Here is a 21,468-nt window from a genome sequence, read left to right as displayed (position 1 = left end):
TATGTACATTCAAAATTTTTATTCATGGTATGGTGTGTAGAAAGCTTTTTCTTACTCTAAGCAACTGTTTCATTGAACTACATATAGAGGAAGGTCACTGAAGCAATGAGGAAAAACATTTTTAATCACTAGGCTCCAAACACAGCCAGTGAGCATCAATACAAACTTTAAACATTCACCCAATAAGAGCTTCAGTTGGTGTCTGTACATTTATAAAGGTGATATGTGTTGTATCTCTTTAATAATGCAGAATATGCATGTCACATTCATGTTGACCATTAATGTATGATGAGGTGAACATGTCTCTTAGAGGGAGATGTGGTCATTTGTTGCTTCTACATGACAGGTACACACTGGACAAATATGCAGGCAAAGAAATATTCACCACAGGACAAACAGAAGCACTGTACATGTATACACAGCAAATGTAGAAAAATAGTTTGAGATTTGGTGAAGGAATGTGTGTGGAAAGTAGAAGGAATCATCCGGGGAAACATCTCTCTAGGCCCATTAATTCTTCTCTGTTACATATGCACAGACTCCAGCACTGTACAATATTGCTGGCACATTGAGAACACAAACACAAAACTGAAAACATTTTGGTGATTTATGACAAAATGGTGGAGGGGCATGGGTGGGGAGGGAGATTAATGTTTGGACATGTTGAATCTCTATTACCCAAATATTTACAATCAAAGACAGCAGAGCGATAAATCTGGAATGATGCATTTTGCTAAAAACAAAGTGCAACGACAAGAGAAATAACAGCTATAATAACATTTTGGTGGTAATCTTCAGCCTTTAAAAATGACAGAGTGCATAGAACGCAAACAGTAACACAATCGTTTTCCTTTCGGATACTATTACATTTTATATATTACATATGCAGAGAGCATTTCGCCCATGCAGCTAACACAACAGTGAAGCATGGAGATGAGCAGAAAGAGCTGAGATTCAGTTAAAGCAAGTCTGTGTGACAATAAAGCAGACCAGATTCTGAATACTTTTTTTTTTTTCTTCTTCATATCACAAGATCACAAAGAAGACACTAGAAATATACAATCCTGCTAAAATATCTAAAGAGAGGACCAACCTTGAAGACCTCTACATACAGTATACTTTTATCAGTCATCAATATGGCCATGCACTACTTGTACTTACAGCTAATCTTTGTCTTAATATATTACACATAAAAAACAAACATTTAATAGTTTTCAGCTTTTGTATATTTTGATCGTGTATATTTTTAAGCTTTTTTTTTTTTTTTTTTCCCCCTTTCTTTTTCTATAAAACAAACCTGAAACACTTCAATCGTGCGGCGAGATGTTTTGAAAGCCTTTATGCAAGCGAGGTGAGGTGTGTGGGTGGGGGGAGTCTAGGAATTGCATGGCCTTGGTCAGAAATGAGCAGGTGAAACAGGCTACCATTGTCTAACTAACTGATGGGAAAAATTTAGCTCTGTACAACGGCAGGTTTAGGGATTAAAAAGGCTTTGTTCCATGTCTGTTTCCTTGGACCCCAAACCCCTGATTGATACATGCAAAGATTTATTTCCTTTACTATGAAAGATGAAAAATCAGCTTTTGCAATGATATTCACACATCTTTCCTCCCCCTAGGTGGGGTGAGTGAGTGAAGATATGGAGGGGGGCTATGGACAAGGAACAAGAATGAAACAGGCTCAGAAGGTGACAAGTGTGGTTGCGAAACGTCTGGTGGAAATGTTGCCAAGAAGTTCTTTAGTTCTGCATCTGCTCAAAGAATTTGTAAGTGGGATTCTCATAGCCGTTCTGCTGCATCTTGGCCAGATGACGTTCCTCTGGTGTCACTGCTCCGTCCACCTTTAAACGCAGGAAAAGAGTTTGTAAAGCAACAACTGTGCAAAATACCACAACTGAAAAAAAGCTTCAGCGCTGAACGTTAGGCTTTACCTCGATAACACCATGATGAATAGAAGTGTATTGTTTCTTCCGCAGCATCACCAAAGTGATGACAATGACTGTTGCTATGACAACCCCTCCAACCATAAGCCCAATTATGGCTCCCTTATTGGACCCCACATCCTCAGCGAAAAACACCTATCAGAGATAAAATAAAAAGCAAAGCTATGCGCTACTGCCGTCGAACTGGCAAAGCAATTCAACTCCAATAGTTGGATTATGAATTATTCATACCAGTTTTTGAGGATAAACTTCATAACCTGCATTCTCTCTGTCTTCAGTCACCTCTGGCATCTCCTCTGGCTTCAGGGCAGAAACTGAAATAAATCGAGCACACACCGAGTTTGTCTTAAAAACAAATATATTAATCAGATAGGATAGAATACTCTGTCATGAAGGAAATCATGCTACAAAACCTCAACTTTTGCTATTTTGGTCACTTAATGTTTATGAAATGGGAAATGTGTTTATATGGTGTCTTTCCTCGTCTATATCAACAATATCTAACCAAACTCATGGCAGTTATTTGGTTCAACATACAGAGAAAAATGGTATGAAGAGTCACATCCTTAAGTATTTGGAATGCATCACTATAGTTGATATTTTATTTATGTACTTTATATTATTCATTTTGTCTGTTTTCTTCCTTTTTATATGTTTTTGGTGTGAAAAATGTGCTCGCATAGTACCATACCAAATGAAAGAGCTTAACACAGTATGAAAGCAAATAGATAAGACGTTACTAAATAAGTAGTCAGTACAATTTAAATACCTTTGCAAATACATTGGTTTTATTTATTATGGAAATTTTTTTCAAACCAAGACCTGAACAAATATCTCCTTATATGACCTCTAAGTGAATTAACATACAGAAGAGGCTTTGAAGGAAAATCAAATAGATGGATAATTCTCTAAAACTAGACCAAATCAAATTGTGAGATAATTGGCAGAACTGGCAAGTCCTCAAACCCATTAGGGCTCCTCATTTAAGCACCATGAACATCTTTACATAATTTCTTGCAAATAATCTGTCCAGTAGTTGTTGAAGTGTGCCAGTTTAGAGGAATATGGACAGACTCAAGAGCAATAATTGCTATAAATGTTTAAACTTAATTTACCAAATAATTACATCCCAGATGTTTGTGTTTGTCATTCTCCTTGATATATATGTATATGCACATGCAGACATAATGAGAATATCAGCAGCATAGAAAACCTACCAGGTCGTGTTGGAAGTCCTCTGTCTGGATTTGGACGAGCGTCAACAGGCTCAACTGAAGAAATAAAAGAAAAAGCAAATGTCAAACTGCATAGAGTTTATTTTACTTAACCCCGTCATATGATGACTTAAATGGTCAATATTAAATCCCATAAGAATAAATCTTTGTATCTGAATCTGTGAAGTGTATCTTACCATGGTTCTCTGTGTTTGGCTGGTTGAAGCTCTCTGGATGAATAAAACCCAGTCCATCCAAGCCTGGGTCCATAGGGGCAGAGCTGAAGGTCTGATCAGGCATCAAAGCATCATTACCGTAACTCACCCTGCCGTCCACCTGCCAACACAGAAGAGCATTAATCATGCAGGTGTGGATGGTTTTATTCATCTTTAAAACACTTCATGAATAATCACACATAAGGCTTCTAAACACTGATGTAACTGAGCACAATTCAACTGTAAACAGTAAACATGAACCGTTTGACTTTTTTGTAAGTAACATATATTAATATACATTTGCATAACACATTTCATGTACAAGACAATGCAGTGTGCTTTACATAAAACATTAAAAGCATTAATAATGGTATAGTAAAGTTTTGAAAGACACTGTCTTGGTACATTTCTTTTCCACTTCTATCCGTGTACCTAATTCCAGCTACTGTAATGCAAATTTCATGTACTTTTACTTCACCATTTCTGCATAAGTTTCTGTGTGTCGTGACTTTGTTTCATCGGTCTTGTTATTCAGCGATTACACGATATATGAGCGAGGCATATGTGAGTGGGTGCAGCTTGACTCACCCGCCCATCGCTCTGCAGGGAAGAGACTTGCTGAGACAGCTCCGCCTGAACTCTCTGCATTATAATTGCTGTAAAGAAAAAGGCATAAAGTGAGCATGAGAACAGCACGATGACAGATGGGAGGCAGAAGTGGGGAGAGTGAGTGAGAGGAGGATAAAAATAAACTAAGCATCTTCCACATAACGTCCTGATTACTAATATCAGTTTGAGTGTGAGGATGGTATTTTACAAACACAGCATTCATCAGTGGACATCGGACATGCTGTAGAAGTCCTCACTCAGCACCACCAGAGGCTGCAGGGTCACTTAATTAGTGAAGTCTGCAGAGCGTTGTAAATTTGAAAGCTGAAGAGTGCAGGATTAATTAAGACTCACCTTCTGTTCAATGAACCATCGCACTGATCAGTTTTTAGTTGAAAAGGTATTTAAAAATGGTCCAAAAAGATTTTAGATATGCTGACTAACATTGATGAATTTGTTTTAAAAAATAAAATCTTTGCAGCATCTAGATTGCAAAGCGATTGGATAATAATCACATTTAGCTCAGATTCTACATGGATTTGCAATATACATGGAGCTGAACTTAACATGTCTCTTTTAGGATTTACACGGATACATAATTGCTCACAGTAACTACACAAATTAAACCATTATTAAAGCAAACAGACTTTAGTTGAACATCTTATGTTCAACAGATGTTTGTGTGATAAATTATGTATTAAGGACAAAACTGCCTGGGCTAAAAGTGGTCTAAATTTAGCACAAGATCTTCATGGGAGAAGGGGAGTTATGACTCGACACTACTTTGAAGTGATGTCCTGTGCTCAGAGGGATGGCCTGTAGGCATGAGACCATTAGGCTGAATTTATGCTTTGTTCAAAGTTAATGTTGCGTACCATCCAAAAAGCAAACCATACAAAGCCCAATGACATGGCATAGGGGATGTGAGTCATCCCATTACCTGCAACTTTCTGAAACAAGATCTGATATTCACTCTGTCTCTAGTATATTTAAGAAGAGGTCAGATGACCGCATTTAGTAAGATACACGTTAAACACATGGGTCATTGAACACAATAAGTGCATCTTCTAAGAATAAAAGAAGATGAAGACTTACCAACTTGATTTTGGATCTCAGTAGCCACACCAGGCACCTTGTAGAGCAGACCTAATGACTGATTCATCCTCTCATCAATCACTCGAAGATGAGTCAAAACCTAGAAGGCAGAGTGCAATTCTCCATCCATTTCTGCATGAACCTTAATATAATGCCTCATTTAAAGCTGGGGTAGATAATGTTGGGGAGCTAGCAAGATGTGAAAGTAGCCCCCTGTCTTGGCTCCTCCCCCTATATATATATATATATATATATATATATATATATATATATATATATATATATATATATATATATATATATATATATATATATATATATATATATATATATATATAACTATATTTCTTATTGTTCATGATTACAAAATGCGCAGACTACTATTAGGATGAGGAACCACTTCACCCAGAGTGAAAAAAATGTCTCTGAGCAAGATAACCAACCCCAGCTTTAATATTGGCTACATAAGAAACAATTTATCAGTGCAAGATTTTTTTTATTTTTATCACATTTGTGGTGAGAAGTATTTATGAGTTTCTGTACCTGAGGTCGGATCTGTGCGGCCTTCTTGGGATCGACTGTGCGAACATGCTCGTAGTGTTTGAGCGTGTGCTGCCTATCCTTCTGTTCTGCACGGACATATTTCTTCAGCAGGCTTAGCACCTGGCGGGGCTGGTGGTAGAGGTGATAGCATTGTTACACAGTTTAAAACATGTATAAAAACAAAACAACTCTGATCTCTGCCTTCTTTATTAAATATTCAAAGATGTGTGTGTGTATGAATGTTTGTACCCGAGGAGGACTGGCTTGTAGAGCACTGAGATAATTTTCCAGAGCCAGGCGTCGGCGGCTGTTGAGCAGAGCTTCCACCCGGGCCATGTGAGTCTCCACCAGCTGCTGTCTCTCCCCTGCTGCCTCCTGCTCCAAAGCCTCCACCTTCTCCTGAAAGTGCTGCAGATATGATAAGTTTTACAAGTCCGTCCAACCATCCATCCATCCATCATTCCATCCATCAATCTATTTTCTTAACTGCTTAGTCCAATTAATGGTCACAGGAAAGCTGGTGTCTATCCCAGCAATTATTGGGCAAGAGGCAGAGTACACCCTGGACAGATTGCCAGTCCATCGCAGGGTGTTTTACAAGTCACAATTGACAAAATAACATAAAGCAGAGGGCAAAATGCAGGAAATAAAAATTTGCAATGGGGGAAGAAAGCTGTGTAAAACATTACAGAAAATTAGGAAGGAAAAAGACTTATTTGAAATTTCTCTTATTCATGAAACAGATACAAATACTACGCTGATACCATGATCCACTCAAACCTTGAACTGGGATACTAATGGAAATAATTTTATAGTAATTAACCACATTTGTTTATAGCAGATCTTTGAAGATTATGCCTACCTGAATGACAGCTTTTTTGTCAGCACGTGGAAGGTTCTTAGCCTTTTTCTCTGCCTCCTCCCACTCCCTCATCACCTGGACATTACAAGTGTGATTTGAGGGGGAAAAAAACTGCATGCTGACATATCTAAGTATGTCAGATCAGACATTTGAACTTCCAGCGACACATGTTTAGGATGTAAAACACACATACCTGGGACATCTTTTCACGGTGTTTGGCCTCCAGGCTTTCTTTGGCCTTCTGGAAGAAGGTGTGTTCATTGTCGTCTCCAGGAGATTCCAGGTACTGATCCACAGCATCTGGAGGACTGGGTGCAGTGGTGGGTACTGGAGGGGAACAACGGGATGAATCAAATCCAGAGCAGCATCACATTAACCAGACAGGCTTAAACAATGACAAATGAAGAGGATGCATGAAAAGTAAATGCCGAAAAAAAGAGTGATGTCTGTCAACATGTAATGCATTCCAAAGAATCAACATTGCATAGTGCCTTGACACACAGGTGGGTTAAGAGGTTTGGAACGTGGAAGTATGTTTTGAAATATACACACATCACATCAAAGACACACAGGTTATCAGAGGACAAAGAGTGATGAGTTTTCCATGATAAGTGAGTGTGTGTTCTTCTGTGGTTGTGTTTGTTATGGGATTCTGTAGATAAGATGCAAAGTGCTGAGTCAAGATCAGGGTAGACTGCACCATTGAGGAACACACTTGGTAATAGCAGTAAATCAACCTGTTAACCTTTAAAAGAGTCCCCTCCCCCAATCACACAAACACACTTTAGCTGTAAACACACTCAGCTGGTTAAGACCTATTAAACACATTAATACAGATACACAACTGCTGGCTCAGGCTGCTGCTGAGCTGCAGAAGCAAGACCTTTCAATTGTGTATTACAGAACAAAGCATGCACACACAACAAGAACAGATGCATGCAGACACATTCTGACAGTGTTCAAAGTTTTATGTTGTTTAATCCTCATGCTGTAAGAAGGATCAGAAAGTGTTGCTGGTCAGAAACACCTACAGGAGTAGCTGATTAATATGGAGGTGGAGGACTAAGCTATGTGATTATGTCACTTTCCATCTGGGATGTGATCACAAGACTGGCGTTTATCTTTTATTTCAGAATTTAAACATAAATGCAAACAGTGTCAAAAGAGGAAAGTAGCTGTGAAAATAATATAGCTGTCAATTTACAATTTTTTTCTTGTCAACAAATTGAACAAGATATTTATAATTTTATTAAATTGTTGCATGTGCTACATTCACTCTATTATTGTGTGAATCCACATGCCGCACTGAAAGAGGGTTTTCTTTACCAAGTTCACAGGAACTACAGCTCACTGGACCTCAGTGCATTATTTACTGTTGTGCTGGTGGGCTTAAATAATCACTAATCACTGCATCAAACTGTTTCTTGACTCTTGCTTTTTACTTCTTTTGCATTAACATTCAAATATGCTAAATATGAAGCTGCCAACACAGACTAGTAGCTTTTCCTTGGTAATGAGAAAAAGAAAGCAACCAGCTACTAAATGTCTATTTGTTGTTGTTGTTATTATTTAACCTGCTGCAGGCAGCAGTTTCATATTCTGCAAACAGACTTCGGGGCCGTATGTCTTCCCAGCAGTTATTTTCCAATTATTTTCCATTCTCAAGGGATTTGAAAATTGTTGAAAAACAAATTAAAGGAAAGGGAAACAAAATAGTTGACACCTACTGTAAGGGAAGTCTGTGACTCTATTGTGCAGTGGGGGCATTTTATTTAACATACTACTCCCCTTCCATTTATGCAAAGGATCAATCTTAATATATGAGGACACTTTAGTCCTTATGTTGTCTCTTTCATAGATTGGGGACCAAAAAATAAATGGATGGATGGATGGATGGATGGATATATTAATCATATACTACAGTCTTTGCAGTACAAATATCTCAACTACACTGAACACTTATGGGAGATACTGAACGCTGTTAAAAGAACTGTCCATTAGTGATCTAACCATGTAGGATAAATCCTAAAACATAAATTCCAATGCAGATCTCCAAATCTAGTACCTCACAAAGACACCTTATTTAGATTTTTCCTTTAACTTGTTTCACTTATGTAAGCATTAGGGGGAAAAAGCGCTACTCCAGTGAGAGCAGCAAGTTTGCGGGTCTTTTATCATGATAAGACAAAATAATATAAAGTTACTCTCAACACATGACTAGAAATGAATGAGTCGAGAAGGTGTTAAGAGGCGTCAGACACTACAGACAGTGACAGACAGGAAAGTTAATGAGGGAGAAAAACAGTCTGCAGCAGCCAGGAATCAGGTTGATGAGGCGGACACTTCAGGGTTTGGCTCCGGTCCTGCGACTTACACGAGCTGCTGCAGACAGCCAGGCAGTACTCCTCCGACTCAAAGTTATTCCTGTTGCCCCCACAGCCCCCAAACAAGAAGGGAGCACAGCTGCCCTTCTTAGGCACGAAGTACCAACGCTCCAGCATGGCGTGACACGGGCCTGACTCAGCAGGAGCCCAACAAACAGCTGAGGTAATGTACACACAGGCAAATGTAAATTAAACATGGCAGCAAAAATGAAAGAAAAACAAAGTGAGCTTTTGAATTTCATGGACAACAAAAATTCAACCAAAGAGTGCTCGATGAAGAACAGCACTGATTGGATAGATGTACACAAAGCGCATTTGTCCAATTGATCGCCTACCTCGCACAACTTCCTCCACAGATTCCGTGGTGGTGGTGGTTGTGGTTGTCATGGCAATGTTAACATTCCTTTCATCGCCATCCCGCTCATCCATCACATCATCGTCCTCTTCCTCATCCTCCTCTTCGTCACCATCTCCATCCTCATCCCTGTCATAGGTTTCTGCCTCTTCGTCCTCGTCTTCATCATCCTCCGTGGCGGCTGGCTCCGTGTCAGCTGCTTGACGTGTCATGCTGCAGACAGAGTAGCAGGTTTCAATCTGTGTATCAACATGCACGCGTGTGTGTAGCTGTGATTGAATGTTCGTGAGCGACGATACCTCTTGTCAGAGGATTCAGCCTCAGCTCCGCCCCACCAGACGTCAGACTCCTGTCCTTCTTGCTCCGTGCTGTCTGACGCCCGTTCTGCTTCTGCTGGGCAGCACACAAACTCCACACCACGGAAACGATCGATACCACAGGGCAACAGCATCCCGTAGTCATGGAGATTCATTGAACGGTCACCACATAACTAATGAAAAGAAAGAAATGTATTTAAATATTAGCTTTTGTCTTTTCTAGAAGTGCTTTGGTCAAATTTAATTTGTGGTGTTAGACCATGAACCCTTATCTGTTAATTTGTTCATTTTACTAATATTGGTTAAATAATTAATACATGACAGTAAATGTCTGACAGGAGACAAGGATCAAAGGAATTTATATCAGAGAAAAGAAGCCGAGTAGGTTAATAACTAGAGGAATTAGAAAGAAGAAGATATTAACAACAGCTGAAGTATTGGGGTTAGCTATCAGATAACAGGGTAGAAAAGAATAAAGCCAAAAGGAGGCAAAAAGGTAACAGGCCTAACAGGTAGCATGAGCTCTGGACAGAGAGATTAAAATTCTGCCCATCCTCACCTCTTTGGCTACAACGTGCCAGAGCAGGTGTCTCTCACACCGATCCATGCTTTCCTGGTGCAGGAACTTACACTTGTCTGGAACAAGCAGAGCGTCGCTAACAAACTCCCCGACTGCAAGATAATTATTCTTTTATTAATTGCATTTATTAAGTCGCACATTCATCCACAGAAAACACCCTTAGTAACATGCATGACAATCATACTGGTACAGCAGCTTACCTAGGCAGCGGTAGGGCACTACAATGTGTGTGTGACTGCGGCATTGCTTGCGGCCTTTCTTGCACCAGTTTGGGATGCTGACCGGTTGGTTGGCCTCCACAACATTTGTGATCTGTAGCTCTGGGTACACCTGTAGACAAATACAGTATGACTTTATTGCCCATCCTACGTTTCTCACATTTCTGTTTTATCTGTTCTATTTTACTCTTTCTCTACAGCGTTGTGTCACATAAATACCTGTTGACAGTATTGCAGGATGCCCTCCTTGGTGTTAATGCAGCTCTTGGTGCCAGAGGGGTCAGGCTCCCATTTGCCACTCTGTACATTGATGTGCATGTTGAGCTTCCCACAAAACATGGCCACCTGGGGCTCAGTTAGTAAACCCACCGAGTCATCCACAGGCACCTGAACAGACAAAAGGACAAGTTTAAAAACTTTTAGTACCAGTTTTGGCAAATTTTCTCTAAATCCTTGTGTAACTATGATTACTAAGCATGCAGAAATAATTGTCTTAAATTACTTTGTACAACTGCAGATTTAAGCCACAATGCACATAAAAGTAACTACTGCTTTAAGCTTCAGCCAAGCTGAGATACAGTTTCATCCCAGGCACAACAGAACTGCTTTTGCCAGAGCCTCAGGGCAGCACCAGCCTTTGTTAGTCTTTCTTATATTACAGAAAGAGACTAAGTAAGTTCAGCACTTAAAAAAAAAAAAGCACACTGAACCACAAGCTAGATATGTCCTCCCGCAAACAAATACATATGAAGTGCAAACAAACTCTTTTTAATTCTGCCTTTGGATATAGGCCCAATAAGAAAGCACCATCTGCACATGTTTTCCTTTCTTTTTATGTTTGCAGAAAACAATTGCAGGAAATCGCAATCTGTCATTTTGTCCTCTAGTCCTCTGGTAGACATCAGAAACGACTGATGCTTGACAAAATGCACCAAACCATCTGTCAATCTTAAAAAAAAAAAGAAAGAAAGAAAGCTTTTTCCACTAAGAGTTGTATAACATTAACCCATTTTTGATCAGTGGTGTAGTTCTCCTCTAACCTGCAGGTCAGCTGTATGATCTGAATCATTATTTATCTTTGCTAGTTTAATTTAGGTGAATTAACCAAAGACATTGCTTTTACTGGGGAGTGGAAACAATATTTTAACCGTGCAAAAAAAGTGGGCACTTTTGTTAGGGCACTACCATGACTCAGCATGGTAAAGATAAAGGGAAAAAAACAGCAATTTACATGATATCAGAATTGCAGCTAATAACATCTGAAGACTGCATGACATTAAATGTATTACATTGTTTTACAGCCAAAAAGTTTCCCTAAATTCATGGCTCTCTCTCAAAGTTATATTTACAAATGTCACAAGATGGCAAGGTGATTGAACAGAAGCAGTATAGCTGCAGTTTATGAGTTGCATTGTAGCAGTGCAGCTTCAGTGTCACGACAATCAGAAAAATGACCACTGAGTTCATCCTGCATAATTCCTCTGTACAAAGACTTTTCCCCGCAGCACTGAGGTTTGTCTAGAGGGGCTGCCTTCACTACAAAGACAACTCTCACAACATCAGCATGCAAATAACCCCATCACAGTTTGATTTAAACTTAAGTAACACAGCTCCTGTTGTACTGCTGGCCCTGAGCTCCATCTCTGGTCCAGCACAGCGGTACCAATCTGCAGGCGCCATCTTGCTGTGAGAAACTGCTCTAGCTGCTGCATCCTTTTTTCCCTTCTCCTCAGCAGTTTCACCACCCTGCAGCTTCGTAGCTGGGCCACGGACAACCCTCTACATTAGCCATGCTAACAACTAAGCGTGTTAAACTCAGTAATAACTATGAACGGAACTGCTAATGTTGTCTTGCTTCCGTTCAGACTGCCACTAAGATAAATTATCCACTCCGGGATTCGCTGTTTTACAAGCAAATCACTCCTCGTATAAAATCTGTGTAATGTTCTAGAAAAGGCTAGCGGGCGTAGCTGTTTCGATCCTATTAACTGTGTAAATAAACAGTCAGACGTACAATTTTTTAATTAATATATGTGGGAAACAAGTTTAAGAAAAACACAAATGTGCCATAAAATACTGAGACAAACAAAAACATCCGAAATGGCACGAGCAAGCTGTCAGTCGCTGACATCTAACGGTAGGCCTGTAACATTGCTGACATTCCTGTTAGCTATACGCAGTAAATCCCTGTAAATTAATAGCTATGTCATAAAAAATGGGCTCACATATAAAGATGTTAAAGTTTATAAAGAAATATATTCTGTTGGCTCAGATGGAATAAACTCTACAGATAATCCCGTGTGATCACGTTATCTCTGGTGCCAGAAATAAAACCATCCGTTCAAAGCCACGTAATGTCTGTCACATTACTGTATCGACAGCTATCTAAAACGCGCCTCTGTTGTGATTTGGCACAATGGTTGACAACGTCCTGTGATAAATGTTGCGACAGGTTCTTTTGCAAGAGGATCCGAGCCTGGGGACGTCTCGCCAACACCCCGCCACAGGCTGCGGTTTTCTTCGCTGAACTCACCTCGGATGAAAGCGTCAAGGTCGCCACCAGTAAGAGCAGAAACGCCGTGTGCTCCCCCATACCGTCCTCCCGGTACCCAGCACTGCCTTTATGTTCACGAATATGTCGTCTGGTTAAAAACAGAGGCGCTGAAACGGGTTTTAAAGCGCAGAGAGAGCGAAGCCTGACGCGCTCTGATCCGGATGATCCCTGTGTTTTCTCCCGGTAGTGGCGGTGGGAGGCTGGGGGATGTGTTGGGATCAGAGAGGGGCGGGGGAGCTGCCTGATCCATGTGTGTAAGTGCGCGTGCGTGTTTTTTATTCACTGTTTTTTTTTTTTTTTTTTTATGCCTATGTTAAATTATTTTTGTATCTCGAATATGACATGTCATAAATAGATTGGAGTCTAATGTTCAGATAAAACTGCATTAACAGCATTTACACAGGGTAAGTAGCAGATTATCTCCGTAGGTTATTCATTAATTTCCTTTTACAGTCAACGGAATTCCGGCGAGTCTGTCTTTGTTGGGTTTCACTTCCCACTCAAGTCAGACCGTCTTGCGTGAAAGGATATGATTTCAGTATCTGAGTTTCTCACAATTCATAGTATCCCACCAGCAGCAGCGACACGGAGTAGCAGAGCAAACTACTAACAAGTAAACATGATGATTTTTCTGGGACTGTCAATGATCTTAATGGTTTCAGGTAAGTCACTATTGCACTTACAAATTTCAGGGATTTGATATGTATATATATATATATATATACATATACATATATACATACATATATATATATATATATATATATATATATATATATATATATATATATATATATATATATATATATATATATATATATATATATATATATATATATATATATATATATATGTATGTATGTATCAGCTATGGTTTACAAACATGAACCATTTGACCTCATTTGATATGAAGTGTAGTAACACAAAGGGGATGTTTACTGTTGATCCAGTGAACTATTAAAATGTGATTCGAGATTGTTTCAAGACTGTGTGCACTGTCACGCCTAGCAATAAACTGCAAGCTCTTTGAATTGCTGTCCAAGTGTAGAGACAAAATAAAGTAAAAGAGGATAGTTGTTGATAACTGATACTATGTAAACTGAATGATTTGGCCACATTGTTGATGTGATACTGCTGCAATCCGCAAAGCATAGTTGATGTGAACCATTAACAATAACTTGCAGTGATTCTTTTTGTTTGAAATAAAATGTATGTAAGTTGAGATGAATCAAGATATCCTGGAATGAATTTTAAAGATGTTGCCTTTTTTTTGGATTATATGTATATGTATATGTATATGTATATGTATATATATATGTATATATATATATATATATATATATATATATATATATATATATATATATATATATATATATATATATATATATATATATGTATATATATATATGTATATGTATATATATGTATATGTATATATATATATGTATATATATATATATATATGTATGTATATATATATATACATATATATATATATATATATATATATATATATATATATATATATATATATATATATATATATACATACATATATATATATATATATACATATATATATATATGTATGTATATATATATATACATATATATATATATATATATATATATATATATATATATATATATATATATATATATATATATATATATATATATATATATATATATGTATGTATGTATGTATGTATATATATTAAACAGGATGGTCAGGCAATAGGAGGTGATGCTTTTGAATTCTTTTTTCATTTTTTTACCTCATGGTCAGGAATGAAATGTAATTTTATGAACAAATGCTGCAGTCCACAGTACATATATTATAGTGGTATTTTATTTATTTGCCTGTCCATTTCTTTTAATAATCCTCTCAGAGACAATCATTTTCTTCTTCTGAGAAAAACTGAAATATTAATATTCTCATTGACTATAAACTGAATGACCACTGCTAATCTTCATGCACAACTTACTTAAACTGGCATTTAATATTTAGGCAGCAGCAGGAAAGCATCAACATTGAAGTCAAATCTGTCAGTGTGTTTACATAGTATCAGCAGCTGTTTTCTTTCTACGCTCTCAAAGAAACGCAAACAGCAAAGACTTTGCAGTTCATTTCAAGAAGGGATTGAAATTGTCTAAGAAAAAAATTGCACTATACTTATATGAATATAAAACTAATAATCATTTTAAAAAGTCTCACTCAAAATGTACCACAGCAGCAACTGCTTTTATTCAGTTATTTCACACAGTTAAAATAGCGAAATGAAACGCATGAATGGCGTGATTTAAAATCATTTTCATTATGTAAATGTGAGGTTTTCATCAAAGAGAAAGAAAGATTATTGGAGTGATAGGAGGTGAAAACATTCCTCCCAAAGAAATGAAAACGATACCAAACTAAAGATTAGAGAACAATGCAACAACATGAAAGCACATGTTTTTATTTTTGCGGGTATGAGAAAGTGCTTAATGTTTGTGTTGGATGAGAGATTTATTTAACCATCAAAGCCACTGAAAGATAATCTTCATTAAGGTGTTACCCATGATAACATGCAACAAATAAGAAACCAACAGCATAGAATTTTTATATTAGTCAACTTTTAGGTAAATAAATTAGATTAACTTGATTTCAACTTTCATTTAAACTTGATGTTTTTGTTGAACGGCAACAATCTAGTACTCTGCAACTTTTAGGTGCATCCTTTCTCTAACACACCTGAATCAAACAAGTGGCTCATTACATGGCTGCTGCAGAGCTGAATGATCTGTGGATGAGGGACTTCAGTCAGTTGATTTTGTAGCAACTTCTACAATAGCTACTGAGGCAACGGCTGGATCCGGTCTATTTGCTTGACAAGCTGTTGGCTTCTTCCAATGATGCACATAGGCCACATATTTGATAGGCTCATGAGATTGTGAGATATAATTTACATAGTATAATATGTAATTTTATGTGAAGTAGCATACCTATGCACTAGGGTGATCAACAGAAACTAGAGATACCCAGCCCTCCTCTCCAGCAAAACCTGTGTGACTGGCTGACAACGGCTTTTTCACTAGTCAGGCACACTGACACACCGTGACAACCATGTAACAGTAAACATCCACCCAGTGACAATTCTTCGTCTAAACTACATTTATGGCTCCTACAGGTTTAGATGTGTGAGTCTTGAAACTGGAAGGATAGAGGAGAACCATCATCTTTGAGGAAGAAATGTGGTTGGAAAAAATTTTAAATGATGCTGATCGAGGTAAAGGGAACTCGAGGGATTGAGACTGGACAGCTGTTTAGTATTGGACGCTGAAGCATTGAAGAAGGTCGTGTGATCTGATGAGTGGCGATTTACCCTGTTCCTTAGTGATGAGAACATCAGGGTAAGCAGAGAGGAAGATGAAGTGAGGTATCCATCATGCCTATTGTCTACTAAACAAGCCTATGTGGGCAGTGCTGTGATCTGGGGTTGCTGCAGGTCTAAGTTCAGCAACATTACATGTCCAGAAAATGAGGTCAGCTGACTACCTGAGTATGCTGAATGAGCAGGTTATTACACTGATGGATTTTTTCGTCCGCCATGGCATAAGCATATTCCAAGATGATAATACCAGGGTTCAACTTGTAAAAGAATGGTTCAGGGAGCATGAGACGTTTTCACATATGGATTGGCCACCACAAGGTCCTGACCTCAGGAATCTCCTTTATTGTCTTTAAGATGGGAGAGCTTCTCTTTTCCACTGCAAAAACAGCTAGTTAAAACTATTAAAGCTTAATGAATTCTTTTAAAAGTATAAACTAAGCAAGATCTACAAAACATTGGAGGACAGTGCAAAAAAACAGGACGGTGCAAGTATGGCAAAAATATGGCACACAGGGTGAGATTCGTAGCACGAGGTGAGATATTGCACATTGTAGTCAAGGTGGTGGCCAGGGTCGTTCCATATGAGTGTTCAGGGTGGAGATGGCCTTGGAAAGAAATAGTTTTTCAGTCTGACAACTTGGATGTGCGGTGTCCTTGATAATGTTATGAGCTCTACTGAGGCACCAGGGGCTGAAGATGTCCGTCAGGGAGGGGAAAGGACCGCCAACGATCCACTGTACTGCTGCTTTGATTGTTGTCTGAATCCACGCTTTGTTCTCTTCAGTGCAGCTCCTGCATCAGGTGGAAAAGAAGCACATAAGTATGTTTTTGATGGATGAGCGGTAGAGAGCGAGCAGCAGCTGTTGTTGTTCTTGCTCTGCCTGAAGCTGAGAACGCTGCTGAGTTTTCTCTATAACAGCAGAGATGTTGACTGTCCAGAAGAGGCCGTTGGAGATCCAGATTCCCAGAAACCTGAATGTTTGGACCCTCTCCACACATTTGACATTGATGTGTCAGTTTTGTTCCTTCACAAGTCTATGAAGAGCTCTTTTGTTTTTGTGGTGTTCAGTGGAGGTTGCTCTCTGTGCCCCACTGAGAATCTCTGGGATATCCTGGAGAAGGCTTTGTGAAGTCGTCGGACTCTGTCATTATCATTATAATATTTTAGTGAGAAATGAATGCAACACTGGGTGGAAATAAGTCTTGTAATGTCTTTTTGAAACAATGCCACAGCAAAAGTGTGTCATAATCAAGGTTCAACAAAATATTAAGAATGTGTAACCTTTTGTTTTGATCACAACTTTTTTTTTGTCCGATCAGTGTACATAATGTTAGGGAGGTCTTAAAGTGTGAAGCACTCTGTTATGTAAAACAGCACTCCAACAATGCAGAACCTGATGGAACATTGCAAGTTTTAGACCAGTCAGACCCTGAATTTTAGTGGGACAACTTCATAAATGGGGTGGCTTTTATTCTGAAAAACAGGGAAAGAATATCTATTTGTCTCTAAAGGCAAGAAACTGTTGCTCAAAAATGTTTTATGCATTTATACTGTGTGTATTGTGAGCAGAAATCTTTTTTTGCGTGTGAACACTATTTTTTCCTTTTGTTGAATGGAATGGAGAAAATCCAACTTCCGACTCATCTAACTTCATCTCACTAACCTGACTCGCATCTTGTGTGTTGACACCAGTGAGGATTAGACATGTTTCTTTTAGTAGAATTACCTCATATTTATAAAGCGGCATTCTGATTTTTTTTTTTTTTTTTTTCATTGACTCTGAAATGTCTGTTTAAATTTATGTATTGCAGCAAAACTAAGAACTGGACTAAATCTCAACTGGCTTTTTTTTTTTTTCAGGTGACGATGGGGTTACCGTCACAGGCTCCATAGGACAAAGTGTCATTCTTCCATGCCCTTGCATGGGTAGAAATTTGAAAAAGGATGTTAAGTGGCAGAAGGTGAATTCTCCCATGCTCGTAATCAACTCTAATATGACTGGGCAATATTTTGGGCAAAACTATTCAGGCAGGGTGAATTTGTCCTCAACAAACAGAAGCAATGACTGCTCTGTTCTGCTGACAAACATCACACGGGAGGACCATGGAAACTACAAGTGTATGTTCCACCATATAGAAACATACGTTTATAAATTTGTAAATCTGCATGTTTGTGGTGAGTAGGTAATTTTTCATTTGTAATTGGGAATAGTTCTTTTTTTTTTACCATCCATTAAAATATTTTTTGTAACCTGACTTAAAATGTTTCTTTTCCAGGCACAGCCAACATTTCCCAACAAAATTTCACTGTGGGTAATGGCATAATGGTGTTCCAGTGTGACCTAAAAGACTGCTATCCTGACGAAGAGATTCTGTGGATTTTAAATGGAACATCAATTGAAAATTCCTCCATGAATATCTCAAATCATTCCGATCTGGATAGTTCCACTGGCCTTTACCATTCCAGCACCACTCTAACCACAAAAATCAATTTGACCTCAAAGCCAAAATGTGTCAGGAAGACACTACTAGTCAGCATAAAAAAATATCGTAAGTTTTTCCTTTAATATTTTGGAGAAAATAGGTCTTACATGATGTGGTCCATTACTGTTTCCATGTTAAAACCACCAATATTTTTAATGTAAACAAAGCTGAAATTATACAACATTACGAGGTGGAACACTGTATACTACGGTTTAAAATGCTGAAGTTGAGATTGTAAACGTGAAATTGCAAAAAAACACAAATTATTTTGAGTAAAATTTTCTTATAATTTGCTGATATTACCGGTTCTCCACAGATGCTCTAGACAGCACCAAAACAGACTATCACAGAATCCAGATGAAAGTCATCCCCGTGGTGTTGGTGCTTGGATTGTCCCTGATCTTGTGTTTCCTGGCGAAGTCTCACAGTAAGTGTTTGCCATTAATGAAATATTTGATCGAACTTTGTGCTCATTAGTTATGATTTATGAAGGTTTTCTTGAGTAGTTTTACACCCATGTGTCGTCTTTAGACTGAAATGCTAACTGTTGTCCTTGTTGCGATAAGCTCGCCTCTTTATTTGCACTGCAGCATAACAACAGCATCATTCAGAGACAGTTTTTATTTATAGATTTAAAATTGGTCTTAACTTTATCATTTTTAATCTTAGAGGGCTTTTCTTAAAACCTTTCTAACTGTTCCATTTTAGCAGCAGATTTGATTAAAACTGTATGAATACTCCAAACTAAAAAAGGAGTAGCATAGATGTTTCCTTTATCATTGCCTTTAATAATACGCGTACCACACTTTAAGCTTTCTGAAAGAAATTAAATAATTTCTTCCCACAAGTTCTTATGGCCACAACTTTCAAAACAGTGACAAATCACAATGTTTTAAGCAGGGTAAAAAAAAACAAAACAAAAAAAGACTCAGGAAAAGATTGTGCAAGTCATCTTTGGACGACTGTACCTTTAGTCTGACACACAATGTCATGCAAACATATTTAGGATGTTGTTGATAAAAACAAAAAGGTATTGTGACACAAAGAATAGAAGATACTGTGAAGATCTTGCCTGTTTTCTCCCTTCTATTCGGTTAAAATATCAATAATAGCTCTCTGCTCCATAGCTGGTCTACAACTGCTACAAACTTGATTTTTGCTGGGACTTCCTTCTACTTGTACATATTTTCTTTGATTTTAATCAAAAGCAATGACTGAATATTGTGAGAAAACTGACAACTCATTAATTTTTTATTTTTTATTTTTTGTCTTTAATCAGGAGGCATGGATGAAGATTGTGAGCAAAACAGACAGCGTACAGTAAATGCATGAAATGGGATCATTTCCAAACTGAAAACATATAATTCTGATTTCTGTTTTTATAATTAATCTGTCATCATGATCATGTTTACCAAGAGCATGTTAGATCCTGCATCATTTTCCTGTGAAGAAGAATATATTCACAGGAAAAACACAAGCGTGATCTGTGAAAACATTAAAACCCTTGATAAGTGGAGGGAATGCCACCATTCATCCATCCATTTGCTATTTACATTCTTTCGATCAAGGTGCCCGCTTGTAACACAAAGAACACAGTTCTTTGTGCTAACAGGTCAAACATGACCAAACTTTTTCAAGAGCAGAGAAATTTGTTTTCATGTGATGTAAACATAACAAAGAGCAACGTTTGTTTTGGTGAGAACAATTCATACTTAATGATGCAAGTCAGGGGGTTGTGTCTTTATATGCCTTACATGTATATATTTTGGTACTTTCTCATTGCCTCTGCCAGCATTTCCTCAAAGCTATCCATTACACCTTGGTAAACATTTCACATCAGCAGAAAAGTGAAAATGATAACTGTCTGCTCACCTTTTTTCCACATCAATCATCCCCACTTTAAAGTTTTTGTGCAATCACACAATAATCCAACACTGCAAGATAAATGAGTACTGGCAGGATGATGTGTCGACAGCTGCCAAATGATTGGGTGGACAGTGGAGTTATGAAGTGCAGTTTGTAGCACTAAAAAGCAACAGTGGCTCCAGAGATATATCTATTAAATGTCAACGTGTCTTCAAAAGTCAGAATCTCTTTTTTTAATTCGTGAACCATATGTAATGTTGCTTTAATACAGGAGTGTTCAGCTCCGGTCCTGGAGGACCACAGTCCTGCAAGTTTTCCATGTACCACTGTGCCTACACACCTCACTCAAATCAGCGAGTCAGTGTGCAGAACTTCATATATCAATATTCTTTCCAGGTGCTTGAATACACCTGATTTAAAAAGGGAAAACTGAAAACCTGCAGGACAGCGGCCCTCTAGGACCAGCTTTGGACACCCTGCGTTAACATAAAGACCAGGTTTCTTATTGGACAAAACCCTGAACGGTCTTTGTCTCTTTGAAAAAGTCTGCTTGATAAGAACATTTAAATGAACAAACACACTCAACGGAACTCACTCATAAATCCACATTACCCAGCGGATCCGGTTCTGATTTCTTCATGCTGGACACCTTTGCTCATGTCCACAACGAAAGGTGTACCTACACAATAGATGACTGGCAGCTTTAATATTTTGGTAGGCCAGTGTGTATTAGGGCCAATGTTGGGAAAATAACTCCTGTTTTAACAATTCACTATAGCCATTTAACTCAATATATTACTTGTTATTGAAACTATCTAGTCTGTGTAGATTTTATATTCTTGCTTTTTGTGTG

General features: G+C 38.1%; 1 protein-coding gene across 1 annotated transcript; it reads right to left on the bottom strand.

Moving 5' to 3' along the window:
• Window positions 1–104: 104 nt before the first annotated feature.
• appb (amyloid beta (A4) precursor protein b) lies at window positions 105–13,061 on the bottom strand. The gene is made up of 18 exons (XM_079254891.1): window positions 12,868–13,061; window positions 10,554–10,721; window positions 10,317–10,446; window positions 10,096–10,208; window positions 9,519–9,709; window positions 9,200–9,432; window positions 8,855–9,022; window positions 6,674–6,807; window positions 6,481–6,555; window positions 5,868–6,026; window positions 5,619–5,747; window positions 5,076–5,175; window positions 3,960–4,027; window positions 3,354–3,492; window positions 3,160–3,213; window positions 2,174–2,256; window positions 1,931–2,077; window positions 105–1,840 (listed from the first exon to the last, which is right to left on the bottom strand). The coding sequence occupies exons 1-18, from the start codon at window positions 12,925–12,927 to the stop codon at window positions 1,739–1,741; spliced, it is 2,253 nt and encodes a 750-aa protein (XP_079111017.1). The 5' UTR covers window positions 12,928–13,061; the 3' UTR covers window positions 105–1,738.
• Window positions 13,062–21,468: the final 8,407 nt, after the last annotated feature.

Source organism: Telmatherina bonti, assembly GCF_933228915.1.
Source record: "Telmatherina bonti genome assembly, chromosome: 15".
Lineage (NCBI taxonomy): Eukaryota > Metazoa > Chordata > Actinopteri > Atheriniformes > Telmatherinidae > Telmatherina > Telmatherina bonti.
This window is presented reverse-complemented; position numbering and strand designations above follow the sequence as displayed.

Coding starts and splice junctions, on each gene's coding strand:
- appb (XM_079254891.1), bottom strand. CDS start 12,927: ATGGGGGAGCACACGGCGTTTCTGCTCTTACTGGTGGCGACCTTGACG. Junction 6,027..6,480: donor ACAAAAAAGCTGTCATTCAG/GTAGGCATAATC, acceptor TCATATCTGCAG/CACTTTCAGGAGAAGGTGGA. Junction 2,257..3,159: donor AGGACTTCCAACACGACCTG/GTAGGTTTTCTA, acceptor GATTTATTTCAG/TTTCTGCCCTGAAGCCAGAG.